This window comes from Lactuca serriola, chromosome 3 (genome assembly GCF_051521515.1).
Source record: "Lactuca serriola cultivar US96UC23 chromosome 3, Lser_US96UC23_V15, whole genome shotgun sequence".
Taxonomy (NCBI): Eukaryota; Viridiplantae; Streptophyta; class Magnoliopsida; order Asterales; family Asteraceae; genus Lactuca; species Lactuca serriola.
Window position 1 is genome coordinate 258,354,361 of NC_136410.1, and position 14,448 is coordinate 258,368,808.

The 14,448-nt window shown below is 30.0% G+C and overlaps 1 protein-coding gene across 1 annotated transcript; it reads right to left on the reverse strand.

Annotated features, from left to right (window-relative positions):
* Positions 1 to 1,544: 1,544 nt before the first annotated feature.
* LOC145094875 (inhibitor of trypsin and hageman factor-like) lies at positions 1,545 to 2,098 on the reverse strand. Its single transcript, XM_079032865.1, has 2 exons — positions 1,982 to 2,098; positions 1,545 to 1,884 (listed from the first exon to the last, which is right to left on the reverse strand). The coding sequence occupies exons 1-2, from the start codon at positions 2,010 to 2,012 to the stop codon at positions 1,691 to 1,693; spliced, it is 225 nt and encodes a 74-aa protein (XP_078888991.1). The 5' UTR covers positions 2,013 to 2,098; the 3' UTR covers positions 1,545 to 1,690.
* Positions 2,099 to 14,448: the final 12,350 nt, after the last annotated feature.

Consider the following 14,448-nt stretch of genomic DNA (forward strand, 5'->3'; position numbering starts at 1 on the left):
ACTAAAGATTAGTATGTCTAGTCGAAGATTAGTCGGCAACTACTCGGACCCTAAATGCCTAAAGTGTGAATCAGTTAAATTTTAAGGAATTAAATAAGACTAATATCATAGTAAAGTTGGTAAATAACATTAATATCATAACAAATAAGTTAATACGATAATACAACAATAATTTGATGAAATAATTTATATTGAAATAAAACATCATCAAAATATTAAAAATTCATTGGCTTCTACAATTGTATTCATTATCTAAATAGAGTTTTATCGCTATCAATCTTCTAGTCAGTTTTGTACCGTTAATGGACTAATCAGAAAGTAACCGAGGACTAGTCATGATTTTAATAATGCAAAATCTCTAGTAAAGTCCTAACATTTTAGCAAAGTTTATGAAAAAAAATCCCAAAAGAAATTTTATTTACAAAAAAGTCACCTAAAACTCCGGAAAAAACCCCTTTTTGGTTGGTTTCTCAAATTTAAGTGGTATCCGTCTTTTTCCGTAAATTTTGTCAAAATATATGGACGTTTCTAAAAATATTACCCAATTTTTATCCAATAACCAAAATATTAAGATTTTTCTGAAGATTATCATCGAAATAATGTATATTATTATCAACAAATCATTTATAAAGATAACACATTTTTTTTATTATAAACAAAAGGAAGTACAATTGTTGTTAATTACTATGTTCCTTGGGTGTCATAGTGAGATGTACTTCGTAGGTGTTCATTTGATGTTGGTGTTCTCTTATATCAATTAATCTAACACACCTCCATCGAAAGTGAAAAGTGAACCTTGAATGACAGATTAAATGGAAAAATGTGAAGAGTGATGGAGGTTGGGTGGTGGTTAGGTTAAAAACATAAGAAGTATGTTAGTCGTTGGTTGTGTATTACGCGGTAGTTCCAGGTAATGTATGAAGATGTGTTATCCAATAGTTGTTACCATGGAAGGTATGAAGGTTAGGTGATTGTTAGATTGAAAAACATAAAAGGAACACCAACATCATATGAAAACCCACATAGTGCATCTCACCATGACACTCACAACATTACATAAGAAGAAAATAGGGAGTTTGAAGTAGTCAACAAACAATAGGAAAATATCTAGTCCACTTTTCCATTCCTAAAATTAAAAATAATTGTATTTCCTTTGTTTATAAGAAAAAAGATTTGTTACGTTTATAAATGATTTGTTAATAATATACATTAATTCGATGATAATCTTTAGAAAAATCCAAATATATTGGTTATTGTTTAAATAGGGTAATCTCCATAAAATTATTAATATTTTGACCTGATTAATGGGAAATGACATGATACCAGTTAAATCTATGAAACCGGCCAAAAAAAAATTTCCAAAATTTTAGCTGGTATTTTGTGTTTTTTAGTAAATAAAATTTAATTTAAAAGTTTTTCATAACCTGAACTAAATATTGACATTTTACATTTCTCTTTTTATAAGATTACCTGTTATGGAAATATTGTGGGTAAACAAACATCTCCATTACTCTATAAGAGCAAATATTATATAAATAACATGATTTTGTATAATAGATACAGTATTCTTATTATAAGGGAATTACAAGAAGACAATATAACCTGACATACATGGTATATCTTTATTCTTAGATACAAATTTCACTAGTAAACATGAAAACATATACCAACTTTATAAGCATGTTTTTGACTAGCCAATGGTAGGGGTACTTATGACAATCCCCTTTTTGTTTACCCAAACATAAACCCTATCACATATGTATATCTGAAGTATTTTCGTTCCTTCTAGAATAGTTTCTGCATTAACCAGTTTGTTTTCTTTTTCTATTGTCGTTACAGCAAAGTCTCCATCCTCCCCGACCAACTCCGGCCATGATGTTTTACCTACAAATTAAATACATGAAGGTAAATTAAATTTAAAAAATTGTTAAAAATATATTTATAAAGGACATCTATAAATATCCCAAATAAGAAAGAATACCTTCCTCGACTTGTTCACATGTTGATGCCATCTCTTTGCTTGTTAGATATAATGTACGTACGTATTTGCTTTGTGAGCTTGTAGTGTATTTGGCATTTTGGTTCAAGTTTTGATGGGTTATTTATAGGGACGATGATTTTGGATATTTATTTAATATTCTTTTTCCTTTTGTGGTTGCGGCATTGTGTGGGTAAGAATGATGTGTCACTAGTCGAAGATTTGCCTAACCTTTTGGATTGGAATACATGATGATTAACTAAGATTATTTTATAACCAACTAGAAAGGATGAAGACTTTGACCTTCTCATCTTCACCATCTTGAGAATACTTTTTTGTTTTAGGAGTGCTAGATATGTATCCATCTTTTTACTTGAAATTATAATAAAACCAAATGGTAGATAAAACATTGTATCAGCTCTCAAAAGTAATATTACAAATATTTAATTATATGTCAACTATTTCAAGTTTCAAACTTTATTGTAAAAATCATATACTGCCACTAATGAACGAACATTTAGTTATTAAAATCACACAGAAATAAAAAGTAGATTCATTTTCTTTACATTTTAGTTAAATAATGAAGATTTAACCAAAAGGTTTTTTCTTTTTCATATTATTAAAAATCAACGTTTAAATTTCAAAAAGACCTCTACTAATATCTGAGGATGCAAGTGCAATGACAATAAATTCAAAACAAAATTTCATATCTCCAAAATTTAACCTGTTAAAAAAACATTATTATACACGGTGTCTCTTTGTGATTTTTTTGTTGATTCAGATTTCAAACAGAAAATATATTATTCCTAAGGGTTATGCCAAGTTGTAGAAAGTATTGTGGTTTATTCTAATTAATATTAGAGAAGGAACCAAAATTGTCAAGTTGTAGAGAAGGGACCAAAATTAGCAAATTTACTACAAGGATTAAGCCCTATGGAGACGTCACTTATCCAGACGACATGTGTCGTCTGCAAAACACAAGCTATACCGACGACATGTCGTCGGTAAAACGTGTTCCAACTTTGACCATATCTGTTTGACCAGAAAGGCTATACTGACGACATGTCGTCGGTATAGACTAGGCGGGAAGGGGCAAAAATTGGCGGTATGTCCAATATCTATCCAGATGACATGTCATCTCTATAAGGTATTAAAAAAATATTTTCGATTTATTTATATTTCCTTTTGCAGAAAATAAAGACGTCGTCGTTTTGGTCCACCTATGCCGACGACATTCGTCGGTATAGAGTGGTAAAAAAATTATTTTGGATTATTTTTAATTCGTGTCGTACAAAAGTAAAACGATGTCGTTTTCGTCCCCCTATAGAGACGATTTGTTGTCTGCAAAAAGTGGGATCGATCCGCGTGAAAAGTATTGTTTTTTTTTAATGAGGTAAGAAGTTGGACGACGTCATTTTCCTTTACCTATACAGACGACATGTCATCTGTATAGGGTTTCCCTGTAACGAAACCCCTATCAGTGTTCAGTTTGCAGTCACGCCTGCACCTCCTTTTTCCTCTCATGCTTCGGCGACGTAGGGCGATTTCCGGCCACACAGCTTTATTGGTTACATAAAGGTAAGTTTCTTGGTCCTAGATTTGTTCTTAATTTGTTGTAACTTGAGTTTTATTCTGATTTTGGGGGTTTATTTCCAGTTGTTATAGCCCTCATCACCGCCGGCCGCCGGAAACGAGCTGCACCACCGCCAGAGAAAACAAATTCGGGTTATCGTGCTATCTTAGACCTCCGATTTTGAGGTAATTTTTTTGGTTTTTTTTTCCCTGTGCAGTAACGTGAAGAACTGAAGATGATGAAATGTATGATTTTTTTTTCTTTCAATACACCATGATATATAATTTTGCTCATATTTTGTTTCGTTGATTGATTATATGTATGCATTTTGAGGTATGCAAATGTGTTTTGACATAAAAATGAAAATGACGTTAGGCATAATTTGTTTATGTTATTGTGGTGTATTGGTATGAAAATGAAATTAAGAATGACGTTTGCTTTTTTATTTAGATGTGTACATTTGTATGAAATTGAAATTTGATGTCTAAAATGTAAGGTGCTATAAGATATGATTGTATGAAATTGGATGAAAATTGGAATTGTATATTTGATTTTGATTTTGTATGATGTTTGATTTTGTATTTAGATGTATATATTTGTATTGTATGTCTAAAATGAAATGAAAATTAGAATTGAATGTAGTGTATACATGTATGATTATATGATACTTTTGTTAATTGATAATTTATAGTTTTTGTATTTAGATGCTTTTGTTTGTATTGTAAAGTGGTTAATATGGATTCAAAGTGCTTAATTTTGTTAGCGACTTAATGTTGGTCATTACGACTTTAGCTTAATTAGGTTATTAATAGCAACGTACTTTTAGTAATTTTAAATTAATTATAAAGTAAACTTGAATTAATTAAAAATAATCAATAAAAATAAAATATTAAATTTAATTGTAAAATCAAATTAAATTAGCTTTAAAATCAAATTAATATTAAATTTAAAACAAAATCAAATTAATTATAAAATCAAATTAAATTAGTTTTAAAATCAAATTAATATTAATATTAAAATAAAATCAACTTAATTATAAAGTCCAATTAAACGGTAAATCTTTTAAACCAAAATATTGTGTAATATAATATTAAAAGTACGATGCTATAATAGAAAATAAACAAAAGTATGATGTTATAATTAACAAAAATATGATACCTTTGTTAATTGATAAGTTATAGTTTTTGTATTTAGGTGCTATTGTTTGTGTGAAGTGCTTAATATGGATTCAAAGTGCTTAATATTGTTAGCTACTTAATGTTGGTCCTTATGACTTTTAGCTTAATTAGGTTATTAATAACAACGTACTTTTAGTAATTTTAGATTAATTATGAAGTAAAGTTGAATTAATTAAAAAATCAATAAAAATAAAATATTGAATTAATTGTAAAATCAAATTAAATTAGTATTAAAATCAAATTAATATTAATTTTAAAACAAAATCCAATTAAATATAAAATCAAATTAAATTAGTTTTAAAATCAAATTAATATTAATATTAAAATAAAATCAACTTAATTATAAAGTCCAATTAAACGGTAAATCTTTTAAACCAAAATATTGTGTAATATAATATTAAAAGTACGATGCTATAATAGAAAATAAACAAAAGTATGATGTTATAATTAACAAAAATATGATACCTTTGTTAATTGATAAGTTATAGTTTTTGTATTTAGGTGCTATTGTTTGTGTGAAGTGCTTAATATGGATTCAAAGTGCTTAATATTGTTAGCTACTTAATGTTGGTCCTTATGACTTTTAGCTTAATTAGGTTATTAATAACAACGTACTTTTAGTAATTTTAGATTAATTATGAAGTAAAGTTGAATTAATTAAAAAATCAATAAAAATAAAATATTGAATTAATTGTAAAATCAAATTAAATTAGTATTAAAATCAAATTAATATTAATTTTAAAACAAAATCCAATTAAATATAAAATCAAATTAAATTAGTTTTAAAATCAAATTAATATTAATATTAAAATAAAATCAACTTAATTATAAAGTCCAATTAAACGGTAAATCTTTTAAACCAAAATATTGTGTAATATAATATTAAAAGTACGATGCTATAATAGAAAATAAACAAAAGTATGATGTTATAATTAACAAAAATATGATACCTTTGTTAATTGATAAGTTATAGTTTTTGTATTTAGGTGCTATTGTTTGTGTGAAGTGCTTAATATGGATTCAAAGTGCTTAATATTGTTAGCTACTTAATGTTGGTCCTTATGACTTTTAGCTTAATTAGGTTATTAATAACAACGTACTTTTAGTAATTTTAGATTAATTATGAAGTAAAGTTGAATTAATTAAAAAATCAATAAAAATAAAATATTGAATTAATTGTAAAATCAAATTAAATTAGTATTAAAATCAAATTAATATTAATTTTAAAACAAAATCCAATTAAATATAAAATCAAATTAAATTAGTTTTAAAATCAAATTAATATTTATATTAAAATAAAATGAAATTAATTATAAAATCCAATTAAACGGTATATTTTTCAAACCAAAATATTATGGAATATAATATTAAAAGTACGATGCTATAATAGAAAATAAACAAAAGTATGATGTTATAATTAACAAAAATATGATATTTTGTTAATTGATAAGTTATAGTTTTTGTATTTAGATGCTATTGTTTGTGTAAAGTCCTTAATATGGATTCAAAGTGCTTAATTTTGTTAGCTACTTAATGTTGGTCCTTATGACTTTAGCTTAATTAGGTTATTAATAGCAACGTACTTTTAGTAATTTTAGATTAATTATAAAGTAAAGTTGAATTAATTAAAAAATCAATAAAAATAAAATATTGAGTTAATTGTAAAATCAAATTAAATTAATATTAAAATCAAATTAATATTAATTTTAAAACAAAATCCAATTAAATATAAAATCAAATTAAATTAGTTTTAAAATCAAATTAATATTTATATTAAAATAAAATAAAATTAATTATAAAATCCAATTAAACGATATATTTTTCAAACCAAAATATTATGGAATATAATATTAAAAGTACGATGCTATAATAGAAAATAAACAATAAGTATGATGTTATAATTAACAAAAATATGATATTTTTGTTAATTGATAAGTTATAGTTTTTGTATTTAGATGTTATTGTTTGTATTGTAAAGTGCTTAATATAGATTCAAAGTGCTTAATTTAGTTAGCGACTTAATGTTGGTCCTTATGACTTTAGCTTTATTAGGTTATTAATAACAACGTACTTTTAGTAATTTTAAATTAATTATAAAGTAAAGTTGAATTAATTAAGAAAATCAATAAAAATAAAATATTAAATTAATTGTAAAATCATATTTAATTAGTTTTAAATTCAAATTAATATTAATTTTAAAACAAAATCCAATTAATTATAAAATCAAATTAAATTAGTTTTAAAATCAAATTAATATTAATATTAAAACTAAATTAAATTAATTATAAAATCCAATTAATATGATTTTCTTATTAAAACACGTTGAATAGTTGATTTTTAGTTTAAGTTTCTTCTTCATAATCATTATGAATACTCTATCCAATCCGTTTGATTTTTACTTCTTGAGTATATATTTGTTATATACTTGTGAATACTCTATCCGTTCTCGGGTATATATTTATTTATCTAGCCCAAATACAATCTAACTTTCGATAACTATATATAATATAATTTTTAATAGTGAAACAGCGATGACGATCGATAAGAGTTGGATTAAAGAGAACCGAATGTCTTCAAAATACTTGGAAGGTCTTAAAAACTTTATGAAGATTGCTGAGAAACATGTCAACACTAAAGGCAAAGTGCGCTGCCTGTGTAAAACGTGTGTGAATTCGTATCGACATGTTTTGCCTACGGTTTATGCCCACTTACATGACATTGGGTTTCTAGAAACATATACTACGTGGATTTATCACGGTGAGAAACATGCCGGTTCTTCGGATTTAAGCTACAATTTGACTCCAAGAACAAACACACCTACAAGTAATGAGATGTTTGATGTAATTTATGATGTTATGGCGGAACAAAATACAAATGAAGAAAATATAGACGATATGAGTTGGCATAATACTGGACACTCAATAGATGGTATGATGTATTATCTGGTTGATGGGAAGTCATGGAAAGATTTTGATCAAAGATATCCATAGTTTGCTAAAGAACCTAGAAATGTCCGTCTAGGTTTGGCTGTTGATGGCTTCAAACCATTCGGCAACTTTAATAGTACTTATAGTACTTGGCCGGTTATATTAACTACCTATAATACACCACCATGGATATGTATGAAAGAGTCTTCTTTCATTCTAACTTTACTGATTCCTGGCCCAAAATCACCGTCAAAGGACATTGATGTTTTCTTGAGGCCTTTGGTGGATGAGTTGAAAATGTTGTGGGCCGAAGGAGTCTAAATGAGAGATGCATCAACCAACACCGTATTCAACATGTGTGTGATGTTGTTATGGAATATCAATGATTTTCCAGTGCGTGGAAGTTTGTCTGGATAGAGCGGTCAAGGTTATTTAGCATTCCCTACTTGTAATGCAGACACATCTTCTATTCATGTCACTAACAAGATGTCTTATGTTGGTCATAGACGATTCTTGCATATGAACCATAAGTGGAGGAAAGTTTATTGTTTAATGGTCAACCTGAGAGAAGACCACATCCAAGACGATTTGTCAATACAGCTATATTAAAGCAATTGGCTTGTCTCCCTGATCGTATTCCAGGGAAACATCCTAAGCACGGGGGTGCAACAAGAAAGCAAAATGATGAAACAAGAAAAAAAGAGTTGAATTGGACGAAATGTAGTATCTTTTTTGAGCTTGAGTATTGGTCTTCCCTCGAGCTAAAGCACAATATAGATTTTATGCATGTAGAGAAAAATATGGATGAGAGTTTTGTAAATACTGCATTGATGAATGAAAAAACCAAAGACAAAAAAGAAGCAAGAGAAGACTTGAAAAATATGGGCATTCGGCCACATCAGTGGCTAAAAGAGAAAGTCAACAAGAGGAAGAAAGTCAATAATAATAAGGAAGACAACAAGAAGAAAATAATACTACCACATGCTAATTACTCTTTTAAACCAATTGATCGACAACGATTTTGTCAATTCATTAAAGGAGTGAGGCTACTTGATGGTTTTGGATCGAACTTTAATAAGAAGGTGAATGATACTGCATTAAATTTGGTTAGGCTAAAGTCTCACGATCATCACATCCTCATGCAACGATTGCTGCCTATAGGTGTTCAAGCATTTCTCCAAGAAAATGTTTCAACAAAAATCATTTAGTTGTGTACATTCTTCAAAAAAATTTGTGCACGGTCATTAGATGTTAACGACATGAGAAATGTCAGAAAAGAAGTGGTGAAGATTTTATGCAATCTTGAGTTGATATATCCTCCAACATTTTTTGACATCATGATTCATCTTATTCTTCATTTACCTGAAGAAGCCATTCTTGGAGGGCTTGTACACATGAGATGGATGTATCCTTTTGAAAGATACATGAAAAAACTTAAAAATTATGCCAGAAACAAAGCCAAGCCAGAAGGCTCAATAGCACAGGGTTATGTTGCAGACGAAGCTTTGACATTCTACTCTATGTATCTTGAGGGTATGCAAACTAAATTCAATCATGTTGATAGAAATGAGGATCCCGGCCTTCCAAAAATGCAATTTACTGTGTTCTCATCACAATGTCAGCCAATGTCCATTAAGAAGCTCGCTGAACTTTGTAAAGATGCCAAAAAATCATTGCATTGGTTTGTACTAAACAACTGTGATAGGGATGAGCTGAAACGCTACATATCGTAAGTTTTGTGATTTATTAACTACTTTTTCGATAGTGTTATCATATCTTCAAAATATTCTACTTGTTTTGTCTCACATCCAGTGAATTCAAATCAGAATCGCCTGAAAGTTATTTGAAAACAGAATTTCCTCCATGGTTCAAAAGAAAGGTAAATACCTTATATTCTAAATTATAATATAAAACTAATTTATATTATTACTTAAATGTACAATATTATATTTCCTTATAGATTTATCGCCTCGAAAGAGAATCGCCTTCGGACTATACTAACGAATTAAAGGCGTTGGCACATGGTCCGTTAGATGCAACTTCTTACACTGCCTGCATAGTAAATGGTGTTTAATTTGTTGTACTTAGCCGTGATCTCCAACATACTACTCAAAATAGTGGCATTCTTACATTAGGAGTAGACGGTACACCATTCTACGGTCAATTGGAGGACATCATAGAGTTGCAATATTTACATAGTTATTCAGTTGTACTCTTTCGTGGTAATGATTCAATGCTTCATTAGATAATGGACGTTTAATTAGTAAAAAGAATATGGTTTTTATCGATACAAGTCATGAATGGTATGTCGATAAAACATGGTATGACGATCAACAATACATCTTAGCCACTCAAGCTAAACAAGTGTTTTATCTCCAAGATCCTACTCGAAACAATAATTGGAGAGTTGTGGAAGATGTTCATCATCGAAAACTTTGGGATCATCCAAGTATCGGTGTTAATGATATAGATGTGGTGAATGACACTCGATCAAATGATTTTTCCTTGGCTGTCGATTTAGGTGATGATGATGATGATGATACATACTTCGTTGACGGTGATGATGATGATGATGATACATACTCCGTTGATGGTGAATGAAGTGTGGCTCCTACTATAAACGATGATAGTTTTTATAATGATGACGATGATGGTGGTGATACGTACTCTTTAGATAATGATGATGATTTCATAAACGATGATGAATTTATTAATGATGATGTTGTACATGTATATTGTTCTAGTGATGATTCTGGTTGACGGTATGTTACGGTTGTTATACATTTTGATTGCTTAAAATTGTTTATTTTTTTAAAGTATGTTTAGTATATTTTCTAATATTTTTTAAACAGATGGCTACACATGTTGCGAGGGGGCATGGAGGAGACGGCGGGGAACGATCTCCACATGAACATGCATGCAAGATATCGGCGGGTTGTAAATCTTGTAAGTTACATGAAATTCTTAAATATATTGGATATATTTTTAAAGTTTTAAATTTCTAAATTTTCAGTTCTATGTGTCAATGTAGCAAACTCGACGTGTCGGCGTGGAAAAGGAAGATGCTTAAATATGCAAAAAAAGTTCAATCACAACGGTCAACCTTTACCTGTGGAAATTGATAGCGTCGGGGGGGGGGGGGGGTATAGATTCATAAATACAAATTGCAAAATGTTGACAAGGTTTATCTCAAACTTTGTGGCAAATCATGTACCACTCCATTATAGGACTTGGAGACATGTTCCTTTCCATTACTATGAAGCTATGTATCCTGAGATTGAACTAAGTAGAAAATACTTTTTATATGTGAAAAATTTTATACTTTTTAAATATTTTTTTTACTAATTAAATTTGATTTTTTTTATTGCAGACATATTTTAATCTTGATATGTATCGGGGTACAGATCTGTGGGAAGCCGTTCGAGCGACTATATAGAGCGACTGCCAAAGAGCTTATAAACATCACAAACATGACGTGAAAGATTATTTTGATAGTGTTGGTGGATATGATGATGTGGAAGGTGAAAGACAAACTCCACCAGATGATATGAACGAAGAAACTTGGAATAACATGATCGGTCTTCTTTTTTTGGATGAGGGTTATAGGAAGCAGTGCATAGAAGGTAAAGAAAGCAGGTCCAAACTTCAAATTACGAGTGCTCATGGAAGTAGAACATATGCAGACAGACGACGTGAGGAGGTAATTAAATTTATTTTTATTTTATAAAAAATTTATTAACACTTATATAAATATATTAATTGTTTTTGGCTTATTATAGAGAGAAAGAGGAGAAGACCCGCAACATATCGACGGTTGGAGACAGATGCGATTTAAAGAAAGTCGGGGTTGGTGTACACCACAAGCAGAAGTAGTTTCGGTAAGTAATAAACAAAGTTAATAAGTTGTTTGATAAATATGTTATTATTATTTTAGTTAGTTTAAGGTATAATATTATTATTTTAGTGTATAAATTTAGTTATTTTTTTAATTAATGTACTCTTATTGTTTTCTTTATTTTATGAAAACATTTAACAAGAGAAGATGGTGATGCAATCACAACTCGGGGAGAACGAAAAGTTAAATGAAGAACAATGCCTCGCTCGTGCCCTCAGTGAGAGACGTGAGCATATTCGCAGAATTGGAAGGAAACCAAGCATCAACAATAATTTATTTCCAAATGAACATATCAAATGTTCCAAAGCTTCCACATCCCAATCTTCAGATAATCCCCAAGTTGTTGTATTATCCCAACAAATTCAAATCATGCAACAACAAATGCTACAAATGAACCAAATTTTTAATAACACTTTCGCGTCTTTCATTCCAAACTTCCAACCACAACCAATGCCACAATTCCAGTTTAATCCCAATATGGTTCCACAAAATAACCCCGAAACATCAAATGAACTCGCGGATGATGATGATGATGATGATGATGATGATGATGATGTTGATGATGATGGTGATGAGGAGGAGGTGGAGGAGAACTAGAATGGTAATGAAAACAATGTTTGTTAAAATCTTGCTTTTTTGTTATTTTGTTTGATGATGGTGGTGATGATGACGAGGAGGAGGAGGAGGAGAACTAGAATGGTAATGACAACAATGTTTGTTAAAAACTTGTTTTGTTTTTGTTATATTGTTTTGTAGTAGAATTTGAATTGTATGTTATGTTTATTAAGTGTTTTTGGATTTTAATAGTATGTTATCTTATGTTTATATTATTCTGCAAATATCCCTTTTTGATTTGTTTTAAATGGTATATATAACAAAACCTGTGGAAGATATTTTTTAAAAAAAGGCTATAGAGACGACATGTCGACGGTATAGTTTTCCAACTGTAAAAACGGTTTTCACTTTTCCAAATGACAAGTCATCTCTATAGCTCTACTTATCCAAACGAAAAGTCGTCTCTATAGCTCTCACTTATCCAAACGACAAGTCGTCTCTATAGCATCACACTTTTACTGACGACAAGTCATCTCTATAGGGTCCGAATAAATCTTTTTCTAATTTCCTCGAAAATCAATCCCGACGACCCTTTGCAGACGACATGTCGTCTGGACAACTATGCTATACCACGACACTTGTACCGACGACATTTTCGACTTTTACCGACAGACCTATACCGACGACTTTTTACAGACCACATGTCGTCGGTATAGGCTTTAGCGACGACAAGTCATCTGGAATTGTCGTCTGCATAGTGTACGATCCTTGTAGTGATTGTAGAAAATATTGTGGACATTCTCTAAAAAAGGTATGCATATAACAAAGATCATTAGTCAAAAGCATTTATAAAACATAAAAATATTCCAGAGGATATTTTTATCTGAATCATATGTCACACATAACACCAAGCTTACCTTGAGAAAACGTAAACCATAATGTCTACAAATCTGAAAAGAAAGAAAGAAAGAAAGAAAGAAAGAGAAAATTTGGTTCTAATTCCATGAAAAACATATAAAGATCTGGAAAAAAATTACATTGCACATGGAAGTAAATATAGATCAATGAACCATCCTTTATCTTCTGTATCCCTATTGAAATAAAAAAAAGGAAACTATATTACCATATTTATATCAGAATTAAGAAATAAAAATAAAAACGTCAAGCAAAGTTTTAGGTAAAACATCCAAAGTCGCCACCATGTATATATTACCTGTTAAATTGGTTTGATTTTGAGTTCGGTTCAAACAATACAACAACTAAATTTCAAGCAAAGTTTGAATCACTTCAAACTCTAAAGAAAGAGGAATTAAAACGTCAACAAAAGAAGGTAAACATAGTATAAACCCATCAATTCCAATGCATCCTGGACAAAAAAAAATTTGAAGAAAATCATTCCGCAATTAGTGGTGTCAAATCTGGTTGAAACCTATTAGAGGACAAACATGAAGTTTCTCAAATACATCCTGGATATTACCCCTGAAAAGTAAAGAAGTAATTTGTTTCAAGCATGTAATGTTTGGTTTATGAACACAATGAGAACAGTTGAAAGTGTGGTGGATAGAAAAGAAATCTCCTAAACTAATAAAAAAAATTAAAAGCTTCAACAAAAAGCAGTGTTGGAGTGAAGTTGAATGATCTAACCTTCTCAAGATCAGTAGTTGGGTGTGGATTTGGATTCAAAGACTGAAACGCCTTCACCATATATTGAATTTCTAATTTCTTCCAAAAACAACCAAAAAATGGAGAAATCAACGTCACCAATAATGACTTCCCCTACCTTGTAACAAAAAAAAAGTCATTAAATCCAAATTGAATGCCTCTAATAAAACCTTTGAGCCGGTTGTGCTGAGATAGATATAGAGATAAGGGCAAGGCTCAGGGAATCACAACCGTAGGTAGAAAAGATCGATTAGTGGGATGATACGCAGAAGGAGAAGCCATCAACTAAAAAGAAAGATGAAATCGCTATGATTTTGAGAAACAAATCGACCAAAAAAATATTTAAGGGTCTTTGGTCTATTCAGTAAAACCAAAAATTACCTACGCCATGGATGCCTTGTTGCGCTGAAATAGAGGTCGTGTTACTACGCTCGAGAGTAGAAATCGACGACAAATTGGCGATCAGGGGAAGGGGGATTTAACTTCCTTCCGTCGAGACGGTAAAGAGGTAGAGGCAGAGGCGGTGATGGTTTTGGTGAAGAAGCGGAGACGAAAACACATATCAATGGAGACAGGAACAATATAGGAAAATAACATGTGTCTTTAACACATACCCACCATTGACCAACCACTTTCAGATTAGGGACCAAAACTGCCAATGTAACAAAGTATTGTGTCCA

What these genes read in the sequence shown, in the direction of transcription:
- LOC145094875 (XM_079032865.1), bottom strand. Translation starts at nt 2,012, where the DNA reads ATGGCATCAACATGTGAACAAGTCGAGGAAG. An exon ending in ATGTGAACAAGTCGAGGAAG is followed by an intron (nt 1,885 to 1,981) that starts GTATTCTTTCTT and finishes TTTAATTTGTAG; the next exon opens with GTAAAACATCATGGCCGGAG.